Raw genomic sequence first — 12,068 nt, 5'->3', positions numbered from 1 at the left:
ATGCCGCATATATCAATGAACATTATTTTTAAACTGCTTTCCTCTAAACATTTGGTTTCCATTGAAAAAGCAGGAAAAAAGCAAAGTAATGACATGGCTGAAAAGTATGATCAATATGTTTACTTGCATGCAGCGGTATTCAAATAAAACCCAGCCTGTAGCTGTTTGAGTCACTGGACCCTGGTGTATTGATCGTGTCTCTTTCACTAAAGGGCACTTTAGGGCAATCCTTATACTACATAATTTATTGAAATTGATAAAAACGTTAACTCTATACTAGTACTGCAAGATCTCTTTTTCTGAAAAACAAAAAGTTTCCATCCATCTATTTTCTTTACAGCTTGTCCTCATTAAGAGCCTATCGAAGCTGACTTTGGGTTAAAGATTGCCAGTCAGTTTTTTGTCAATCTTGTTTTTAAATACATTTCACTGATTGGTAGGTAGAAGAAAATCACACGGTGCAGTTTCTAAGTGTGACATGCCTTCCATTTTGAGTTATCAAATATGGTTCTTAAGCCCAAAGAGCTACTTCCACTTTAGCCCTGAGTGGTTTCGCTTGATGCAGACTGTTTTTTTTTTTCAACCGCACATACGCCTCAGGATGCCTTCAACCCACAAGAGAGCATCCTTGGGGACTTATCACAGCTGTCAAACAACAAGCCGATCAAGGCAAGGCTCCATTCCCTTTCGGCATAAAAAGGTGAATGGCAATCAACATCTGCAAAATTGTATTTTCAAGTCTCCAGCGGTCTCTGATGATCGGTTAAGTATGAATTATAAATATATATATTATATATATTATTGTTATATAATAAATATATGTCTAATCTGATCATCTAATAATAAATATATATATATATATGTCTATATATTATTATTGTAAAACTTATATAAACTTGCGTGTATGTGTGTAGGTGTAGAAAATGTATTTAATATAATTTTGACAAATTTATTTAATTAAGAACTGCAATATATTCATAATGTGTGACCTAGTTTTGTGCCTTTCAAGACAATCACTGTGATCAGTTTTAATATGTCGATAAACTGAAGCAAATTGCACTGTTCCCCTCAGAAATCATAGATTGTTTTTATTTTTGTGCTAGTTCATTCTATTCGAATAATTCCCTAATGTCATTCTTAAGATAAATATTTCTTGGCTAATGGTTACCTGGTGATTTTATCTGTCCAGCCTTCTTGACATCAAATTGGTCTGTGGCCCCGTCAACTTCAATGAGTTTCACTCACCTGCTTCTTGCTTACCTTCTATTTTAAATTATGAACCGATACCTCTAACTTTCTTTTGTCAGCAACCAAAGCTTTAATAATCTCCAAAGTGGGGGAGTAAGCAGCCTGGGCCCCTATCTGCTGAGTATGTTCGAAAGAGGCTTTGATGCACAGATCTGCGCTCTTCCTTCCATCTCATTATCTTCCTTTATCTGTCCAATGGATTTAAACAACTTCTCAGCATGCCCTGACATGCGTTCAAATGAAGCAACAAAATCTAACTTCAATTTGTGGTTTCATTTGCATTTGTAGTAGATTTTATTTTTATTTTTAGAGCGCTCCAGTACTCACTGCCTTGAAAGCCAAGAGTGACTGAAACAAAATTAGAAAAAGGCCTGCTGTTCTCTCTTGGGATTGTGACACAGTTTCGTTTAAAGTAGGACATAAAAAGTGTGTAACCCATTTTTTTGAAGTCTCACCAATTTGGTGAGTTTAAGTTCGTGTTTGACAGGAATTCTGCCACCTTTATTTTTCACGGCATCACACTGCACAGGCTGCAAATACTCTATCTACCATGTAAAAGGGATTCCTAGATAATGAGTCTGTGTACTGTGCTGTATTGTGCGAGTGTAGATTAGAGACGCTTGGGATGGTGGGTTCCATGTCTCAGCAGGTCACAGATGATCAGATTAGCTAAAGCAGAGCTCCACTTGGATTAAAGATGACCAGCTCTTCAAAACTGCAGGGCCATAACCTTTCACAAGTGATGATGATTTGGATCAGTCACTCGGAGGGTTTCCATCCACCTATTTTTATTAGAACTTTCAAGGATTGCGAGAATATACCTGCTGGAAATCAAGAGAAGGAAAATGCACATTTTGGCAATAGAAACAAGTTTTGCAAATAAGGATCAGATGCCACTTCACATGTTTTGACCAGATATTACGCCACATGTTCATATTATAGTCACAACAATGGCGGCGGTTGATAAAGACTATGTTTCCACTAGTAGGTCTGAGTGCTTAAGATATTTTTGGTGATTATATTTTTCCATATTAAAAGCGTTTTTTTTACCGGGTTAAATCAAGGAAACAAAAGTAGGGTTACCTTAATTGACTTGTTTTTCCGCCACTGATCAACATTCTCCATTACAAGCTTAAATGGAAGCAGTAAGCATTTGGTGATCAGTTCTTCCGGATTTTCACGCTGCGGTTCAAGAGTCCTTACCATTTGAAATCTGCATTTCGCTTAAAACGAAACACAATCCCTTCGAGGAAGCTTTTTTTTTCTTTCTGATTTGGAGAATGAAGCGAAACTCTGTCCGTGTGCATCCAGTCCTTGACTACTTAGAGGTAGTATCCTGGCTGGAGCAATCTGATTCTTTTTGTCACCTGTTTTACTGCATTACATTCACTGTATACAGTATTTACTTTGAGTGTTCCATCTTACATCTCTCCTCGCATGCCTGCATCTTCATTTGTGTGGTCTGGTTCTACCTGCGGGGTGCAACTAAAATACACAGGAAGGGTAGGCTCCAGCACACCTATGCGCCACTAGAGGATAAGAGGTTAGGAGAATTGATGGCGTGCCAATTTATACACAGTCCAGCACAACAGAAACATCCTTCCAAAAGTGCTCCCATAAGGTCGGAAGCTTTGAATAGCCCAAGACCCGGCTGGTTCATTAACCGATTACGTTGCCTGGCAAGATTTTTGTCGTCCATGTAATGTATGAAAAGCCTGCAAAAGGTGTGGGGAATTGATTTTCCGAAAGTGAGAAATTGGAACAGTTGTCGAGGGCCGTACTTACACGCTAACCTCAATTGTGTTCCATTTTAATTTAGTCCATCCATCCTTCCATCTCCTGAACCACTTATCCTCACCAGGGTCGCGAGCATGCTGGAGCTTATCCCAGCAGTCATCAAGCAAGAGTTGGAAACTGATCGGCAACCATTATAATTAAATGCGATAACAGCATACAAAGAACTAATTGGTTCATTTCAATGAGCTGCTACTTGGGAAATTAGGATCATCAAATGTTAAATAATACGTTAAGCACTAATTAAAATTACATTAATTATTGTGAGTACGGAAGACTTACTGAAGCCTGATGCTACAGTCATTCCCTCGTCGCTCCGCTAGTGCCTTAGCAGGCCGGAGGATAGAGTCAGCATTGAAGGCAAAATGCAAATTGTTAGTGGTGAAGGGAGGGACCCACAACTGAAGCACTATTCTGCAGGCTTGATAGAAGACTGGCCTTCTGTGTGTGTGCCACCCACAGATTTCCAGCATTTATTCAGATAGAGGCGGAGATGTTTTGTACCACACATGAAGATGTCAAGGTCAAGTCCAAACTGGGGATGTCAGATCTGTCCAAGGAGTGTCGGAGCAAAGGGGCACGTAAACAGTGCAGCAGCTAGCAAAGGATGTTTCTTGCGCAAGGGATACTTGACCTTTTGCAATCTATTTCGAGGCTAGAACTATTACCACTGCACAAAATTATGAGGTGCATTATTTTTTTTGCAGTTAGTGTGGCTGACCACCGACTAGACCTCTGATAATGAGCTTTATTACTAATCCCAGACAGCCAAAAGTAAAGCAGTCACCATGCAGTAAATGTTTGAACTCTTAGATGTTGAACAGGCAGGCATGATGTGGGTAATGTCTGTATTCGCTACCATCCAAAATAGCATTTAACACCTCCCTCTCGGATGAATGAATGCATCATTTTACATGAGTGGTTGCATTGTCATTTGATGAGTGTCTGCTGGAATCACACAATTTAGATATATCACCTCACTTTGTGTCCTCTCAAGTTTTGGGGCTTTTCTTAGAAATGAAATACTAAGTAGTTTCAATTACACTATGTTGATACCCTGAATAGAAACACTAAACTTGCCACAAGGACAAAATAGATAAACCTAATTATAGCAAAAATCAAGTGAGAATGGCAGAAAGTTTGAAACAAATTTAGCGAAGGCTGCATTCAGTTTGACTGAGCTGTACCTCATGAAACATCTATGGAACGTAGCCACAATTTACCTCATCCTTTTAAATGGGAAAGAAATATTAATGAGTAGTCTGTGAGTGGCAACATTCAGGAGAAAATGACTCCACTTAAAGTCCACATAATGGACAAAGTAAGGAGTGTGGCTCTGCAGTGTGTGTGTGTATATTTTAACGTGTCCATTTTTTGAATTTCCGTGCAAACATTGTATTCCTTTATGACATAGCCGCTTTGTTTGTGTGTGTGTGTGTCCTCAAGCATGGCAGTGTTGGTGTGTGTGGGTGATGCTTGTTGTGATCCAGGCATTTAATATGCATATGTGTGGGCAGGTGTGAGTTGGTTCATGTGAGGCATATAAAGGAGGAGGTTTGAGCAGCTCACTGCGGGGTGTAGAGGTCAGTAAGGATGAGTCGCTTCATCATTACAGAAACATTGCAGCTCTCTCTGCACGCCACCGGCTTTGAGGCATTCACACCTAGGTTTTAGTCTTAGCGATATAGTCCTATTGATTTACTTTGGGGTGGAAAATATATATATCAACATTGCCAAATGAGTAATGTTTTGTGGAGTTGGTTACAATTTGAAAACAATACGCAGTTTTTTTTATTAGGTTTCTCTTGTTAGTCATTTTCCTTGCTGGAAGCCTTCTATGATTAAATCCCAGAACTCAACATAGCTGACAGCATGTATGTAAACAGGTTGAGGGGGGAAAATAATTTGGATCTGGCATTCTTCCTGTGGACGTATTCCATTTCTGTATCTTTCCGATGAAGCAGTTAAAAAAAAAAGCCCCTTAATCTTGCTAGAAGTGCTCATTGAGATGGTCTGAATTGTATTATAAAATTCCACAAATAAATATCTCTGGAAAGGAGCTAGACGTGATTCTCCTTGCTCTTCCTGCAATGATGAAGAAGACAGCAGGAACAGCGTCTTAGCAACACAGCTTCTGAGTTGTTTGTGATTCTCATCACGCTTGGCTTTGGCTCCGCCCCTCACAAGATGTGCTATGTCATGGCCAGCATGTTGCTCTCAGCGCTGTCGTGTCCCTCTGACAACCTCGACCCACATTCACTCCTTCATAACCTTTTCTTTCTTAAGTTCTGCTCGCAGTTAGCGCTGCATCAAATACTTGTCTTACCGTTTGCCATTAGATTATGCAATGAACATTTCGATGGTCATAATTATTAGGTAGGATTGCGATATTGCTACAAGAAGTGAAAGAGAAAAATACAGAAATGGATCTTTAAATCCCCAAAACAATGCACTTTTTGGTAATGATGGGCAAATGAAGCTTCAAGATGATTCATGAACCCGTTGTGTTTACTTAGACCTCTAGATGGCACTCTCTGTTCACCGAAGAGCTGAAAGTCTACCGACTTGCCATTTCTTAAAATCCTCACTTTAAACCAACATTCCCATCTAGAGGAGCCAAAGAATACAACAACTGGTTCATGAAGCTTCATTTTCCCATCACAAATATTTGGACATAAGCGGTAATGAACAGCAGAAATCGTTATGAATTCAAAACCCCACCAAATGCATCGTTTAATGCGATCGATGCCGCAAAGAATTTTAAGCGTCGCTGCGCTCCACAGCAAATGTTTTCCTCATGATTTACACAAAATACTGAGCCCCTGTCTGTTTGTCATCCTTTTCAGGGCCGCTGCACGCGAGAAAACTGCAAGTACCTGCACCCGCCCGCTCACCTGAAAACCCAGCTGGAGATCAACGGACGCAATAACCTGATCCAGCAGAAGACAGCGGCTGCTATGCTGGCCCATCAGATGCAGTTTATGATTCCCGGCACCACCATGCAACCTATGGTCAGTGCTGCTGAAAGGAAATGACCTCATCGTGTTTCGCTGTTTCCATTCTGCTTAATGGCTATGGCTAAATGAATGAGTGTTAATTGTCTTTCTCTTGCAGCAGACCTTTCCAATCAGCCAGGGTCTCGGCTCCAGTGCAGGTTTGAGCTACACGCCATACCTGACCCCCATGTCGCACAGTATGGGCCTGGTACCCACAGAAATCTTGCCCAGCACACCCATGATTGTCCCAGGCAGCCCTCCTGCATCATTGGCTACTGCTTCATCCGCCAACCAAAAATTATTGCGAACAGACAAGCTGGAGGTAACCCGTTTCAACATTCCTTCTGTCTTGAAGGGTCTTGTTAGTGTCAAAGACCAACCTGTATTTACTTGGCACAAAAAAAACTTTGTAGGAACCTAAATTATCAGCATAAATCGGTCAGAAATCAGATCTTCATTTAACTTACAAAAAAAGTACGTTTCCAAAAGCTCATATAATACATTATTTTTTCCTATTTTTAATTATTTCATTTATATCATTTATAACATTTTGATAGCATACAAGAACATACAGTCTCCACACAGGCAGCAATTAGACTAGTTCCAGTTCTTTTTTTTTTAACACGGATCCAATCAAAAATACTACCTCGACAAAGATAATTATGATCAATTTTAATCAACACTGTCCTCAAGGTATTCCCTTAACAGTCTTATGTTTATGACCTTTTGGAAATATGTGATCCTCTCTATAAAACGTAATGAATAAAAGTATTGGGATTATGAGATTATATTTACGTACCTACTGGCAGACAATACTGAATGAGAAGACGCTAATTGTCAGGGGGAAGGGCCGTGTTTTTCCACTTCAACCTTTAGAAGGATAAACAATTGTCATCTCCATCTGAGATATACAGTACTGTTGGTGAGGCGTAGGCGTATGCCTCGATGTGTTTGTCTTCACGGGTGCTATCACTTAGCAACTACTGTAAATGAAGCTCACTAATGAAACAGCATCCCTCCGAGACATGAATGAACAAACTCCCACGCGGATCGTGCGTGAACACGATTTAAAAGGAAAATGCAAATCCACGAGGTGATCAATGATATGATGTATGATTACAGTTTTTGCAAGCATTAACTTTTTTTTTTTTCTCTCTGTCAATTCCTGTATCTTTTCATATTTGTATGCGTGTTCAGGTTTGTCGTGAGTTCCAGCGGGGCAACTGTGCTCGAGGCGAGACCGACTGCCGCTTTGCCCACCCGTGTGACAGCCCCATGATCGACACCAGTGACAATACGGTCACTGTCTGCATGGACTACATCAAAAGCCGTTGTTCCCGTGAGAAGTGCAAGTACTTCCACCCGCCGGCCCATCTGCAGGCTAAGATCAAGGCTACCCAACACCAAGCCAACCAGACGGCAGTGGCTGCGCAAGCCGTCGCTACGACAGCGGCCATGGTGAGAGCGCAGTCTCGATTCACAAATGTTTGCCATTGCAATAGAGCGTAGCTTTGTGATATAAAACATATAGAAGCTATACTGTACAGTCAGGCTGCATAAAACTATTGTTGTCGCGATAACGGCACATGCAAAGACGTGCAAGAAATTTCTAATGGAATCTTTGCTTTAATGCATCAAACATAGACCAATCAGATGCATCCTTGAATCCACATTGTTATCCAATAAGAGATCGGTATCTAGGGGCATTACTAACTCAAATGTTAAGGTACTACAATTAATGCGCTAACATAAAAAAATATATATTTCTTTCACTTGATCATAAAGTGTCATTTCTTTGGGTACATGTTGCGCAATACTCAACACCCATCTATATTGCATGCTTTTCCGAAATCGTGCAGCCCTACTGTACAGTGCAAAAGTTGTAAGCTAGTCGTTTTGTTTGATTAATTTATAGGACAGAATTAATATTGACATAATTAAAGAGTACAAAAGCGGTTCAAATAAGAAATGGATGGATATTAGGATCTTGGATCGTGCAAAAGATACAGAAATAATTTCAAGAATCCATAAGTAAGTACTTTTAGAGGATTTCATGGTCCCTTTTGGGTGTTACTGACTATGAAAACATCCATGTCAGAATCATAACGACACCAAACAAATAAACACACATCTTCTATTATGTTCATTTATTTAACCAAGGCATATTATGTAATTTTCTAAAATAACAATGCGGTCCATTTGCACAGTAATGTACGTAGCATTCACATGGTAACAGATGCATCATCGCCTTTAAATTGAATACATTCTCTCTCGCACACACATTTGTGATGCCCCCACAGTAACATTAAATGTGGAGCCCTGTTTTGTCATTACTGTATCAAGCACCCGCCCACCTCTGCAAGTTCATTCCAGTAGGTTCCAGTGTACAGTCCACTGACAATGATCCTCCCAAAGTGAGGTCCTTTCAAAAATAACACTGCATAAACAATCTGAGCATTTTTTTTTATTGTACAATGCCCTTGGGTTCAGACAGTACATAAAGCACCCCCCACCCCTCCCGTTACCACTCCCTGTTCTTGATGAGTTCAGCGCTCAGCAGTTCAGTACTAATGAAATCAAGGATGGATGAGAAAGTCACATCACTTCCCCCAGCTAGGCTGGCCAAGAGACAGGTGGAAATGTTGGCAAAATGGTGGACATGCGTGTTAGCGTTAGCCTCGCCCTCTCCCAGGCTCTTTATAGCACTCCCGTTAGCCGCTGCACTTTCTTTAACGCCTGTCTGTTTTTCCCTTCCCGGCACGTTAACTCACTGGCAAACGTCATTGCTGCTTTGCTCTCCCTGTCCCCGTCCTCCATCATGGGCTAGGCCAGGGGTGTCAAACGTATTTTTTTCGCGGGCCGCATTGTAATCATAGCTTCTTTCGGAGGGCCATTATGACTGTCAACCCAAATAAATGTATGAGCACCTCATATTATATACAGTAAAAGGTACAAAACAAACTGACAAATAACCCGTTTTCAAATCAGACGAGTAAAAACTGGTCAAATATTTAAAAAAAAAAAGATATTAAAAGTGAAGACAATTTGCAATTCTAGTAATGACACACGAATTTGTCTTCGCGGGCCACATAAAATGATGTGGCGGGCCGTATCTGGCCCCCGGGCCTTGGGTTTGACACCTGTGGGCTAGGCAAAGCGGCTGGAACACGAAATCCGAAGCTAAGGCCACTTGGGACAAAGCGGCGACCCCTCGGTGCAATCTATTTGCACAGTCCCTTTGCTCATTAAGTCCCCCATTTCTGTTCATCCTCTTCACTTTACAACGTGGTCCTCATGTGCCCCATCTTATCAACTTGAATTGTACATTCAGCCAGCCGCAGTTAGATGCCGTGCTGGAGGTGAGTGAGGTTAACCTTGGGTTGAGTTGTTTAGTCAGCACCTTTCATCCAATTGTCTTTGAGCCAGAGCCATGAAACCATTATTACTTTGCCGTTGTAAAGGTCACTATCCATAGATCACGTTAGTAATCTAAAACAGGAAAACGAAAGTGGATTTTTTCTGTTTTGGGTGTCGTTTGAGTGTGCCACAGTCTTTGTCGCTTGCCAAGAGCTCGCTCATACGCTGTGGTGTGCTGCCGCCTTTGCTTCTCATTTCATGGCCGAGCTCCATCCTCCATTATGAACTAATCTCACTGTTTATTCATGCCACAGCACATCAGTACGATATTGTGATGCAATTTGCACACAACACACCAAGGCGTCCGCACGGACCCCCTTTTGAATCCCATCTCTTTTAGATGGGGTCATCATTGCACGGCCAACTTTGTCTTGCTACTTGATAGAACTGTGATACTGCCGCCCAAATATTTCTTGGAGAATAAACAGCGCTCCACATGAAATGATTGAATTAAATCACAATCGAGTACACGCTGCGGGATGGCTTGAACAAACAACTACCTCACATCATCCGAAAAACAAATCTAGTTCCGGTTTGTATTCATCCTGATGCATTTTGTCGCTGTCAAAAGTTGTAGTTAGTCTCGCCACTAAATTGTTTGTCCAGTCGTAATGACCGACAACAGCCTCGCTTTTGTCACTCTAAATGTTTGAACTAATTCAAAAAGTAGCAAATGTTTAGACCAAAGAGTTTTTTGTTGATGTGCATGCCTATTGTTTTGTATGCGGTATACTTGCATTCAGATTCTTTTTTGTTTTTTTCCTTCTCACCTATCCACAATGCAATGCCGTCCCCCATGATGCACCTCTGCTTGCTGTTACCTGTATGTTAATACGCTTGATCCCATTGGCCCACTGCCATCATGTGCTCGCTGCCTGCTAATTAAAGACTCAGTCGACTGCCAAAGCAATGAAGCGACCCCTCGAGGCAACTGTAGACCTGGTACTTTGACCTTTCACCTTTTGCTTTGCATGTAGCTTCTTTAATTGTACTGTAGCCACTCACAAAGTTTAAGTTGGCTCTTTTGCTTTTGTGAAACGCTGTAATGCACTTGGAACTTTCATAGTCTATTAACGTACACCAGTGGCAATTGCAGCTTTATATTAATGAAAAGAGTTTAATGATAAAGTAATTCTATCTGTACAATTTTCTGAATATTCTTGCTAGGATGTAGTTTCTTGTCCATTTTTTTTGCCTTTATACGTTGAGCATAATCAGACTGTAGAGTTGCAATTTCCTTGTTGATTTTTCCTCGTATAAATGGTGTGCTCGTGTTTGTTTTTCCCGGTGGCCAGGCGTTTCCCCACAGCGTCCTTCATCCACTACCAAAGAGAGCGGCACTGGAGAAGAGCAATGGTGCAAACTCCGTATTTAACCCCAGTGTCTTGCACTATCAGCAGGCTCTGGCCAACGCACAGCTCCAGCAGCATGCTTTCTTTCCCACAGGTAAGTGAAGACAGGGTAGACAAGTTACTATGGGCCATTTTGGGGGAACCACAGACTGTACTGAAGTACCAGTGAAAAGCCTCAGTGACACACAGTCACGAGGTCCTTTGGCTTCTTACATTGAACCCTTTCTTATTTAGTAAATACGTCAATTAGGGCTTGAATGTTGTGTCTCTATGAGTAAGAAGCTACCGATAGCGTTATCATGTCAAGTATTTCGAGGACCATCGTGAGTTTTCATTTCAACGCTATGAGCTCAGTTACGCCCTTCGTAGAAGTCTCACCTTGATGGTCCAGCTGAGTCAGCCGAACTGTGGCTAAAACATGAAACCATGCCCATCTGCAATCAGGTTTGTGCTTTCATGCCAGATGGGTGATGGGTGGGCTTTTGGTGGACGAATATCAGGTTCAATGTGATATTGTGTATAAGAGGAAAGCACCATCTTCATTTTCAAGTATGGCTGCAGATTGGATTTAAAATATAATATTCAAACAATCCGGCAGAGATCTAGTACAGCTCTATAATTAAAGGAGCTGTTTAAGTCACCTTAGCTAAATGATGAGGCTTGGCCTTGCTGATGTTTGGCTGCACATTTTGTTGCTAATCGACTTGGTCAGCGGGAACCCCTCTGCTTGCATTCCATCAACACTGTAACTTTGTCTAATCTGTGGCTCTCCTCTGTGTCAATTAATTCATACGCCCTCCCCACTCCCTCTTTTCTCTTTGCATGAAAACACCAGGGTCAGTCCTGTGCATGACGCCTGCTAGCAGTCTTGGTAGGTTCTGGCCTTCACTTACGTTTTGTTTTTTCTCTTAGCTCACACACAGCCAGGCACCCACACGCACATTCACTACATGGAACAACTGCGGATGATAATTGCATGTTGTTGGACGATTTAATTTCAGCGTAAACCAAACTTCGAGTGGTCGTATTGTTTTGTTTTAAACACAGAGGCGTTGCCTTGTTAAGTTGTTGATCAGAGAACTTCAATTAGATACTCAGAGGGACTCTTAGCTTTCTTGGGGCAGGATGGGAATAAAAATATGTCCACGCTAACAAATCATGAGTAAAGGCTGAATGAAGCAGAATTTTTGCAAAGATGAGCTGGGGGGTATTCCAGAAAGCAGGGTCTCTGAGGATGGTAAGCCTGAAATCAGGGTTGCTA

At 41.3% G+C, this 12,068-nt stretch overlaps 1 protein-coding gene across 12 annotated transcripts in view; it reads left to right on the top strand.

The window, feature by feature from the left end:
• The window catches only part of LOC119138236 (muscleblind-like protein 2a), a 28,747-nt gene that overhangs the window by 10,675 nt on the left and 6,004 nt on the right, over nucleotides 1-12,068 (top strand). For 4 of the 12 annotated variants that reach the window (XM_037278128.1, XM_037278119.1, XM_037278185.1 and 1 more), the window contains exons 3-8: nucleotides 5,889-6,053; nucleotides 6,157-6,360; nucleotides 7,236-7,496; nucleotides 10,344-10,397; nucleotides 10,751-10,901; nucleotides 11,643-11,678. In XM_037278128.1, the coding sequence (XP_037134023.1) occupies nucleotides 5,889-6,053; nucleotides 6,157-6,360; nucleotides 7,236-7,496; nucleotides 10,344-10,397; nucleotides 10,751-10,901; nucleotides 11,643-11,678 (871 nt within the window). The remainder of the gene's footprint in view (nucleotides 1-5,888; nucleotides 6,054-6,156; nucleotides 6,361-7,235; nucleotides 7,497-10,343; nucleotides 10,398-10,750; nucleotides 10,902-11,642; nucleotides 11,679-12,068) is intronic. The other 8 variants (XM_037278159.1, XM_037278207.1, XM_037278167.1 and 5 more) reach the window with 4 other exon arrangements.

Source organism: Syngnathus acus, chromosome 2 (genome assembly GCF_901709675.1).
Source record: "Syngnathus acus chromosome 2, fSynAcu1.2, whole genome shotgun sequence".
NCBI classification, from domain to species: domain Eukaryota; kingdom Metazoa; phylum Chordata; class Actinopteri; order Syngnathiformes; family Syngnathidae; genus Syngnathus; species Syngnathus acus.
Note: the sequence above shows the minus strand (reverse complement) of the source record. Positions and strands in the feature narration are given on the sequence as shown.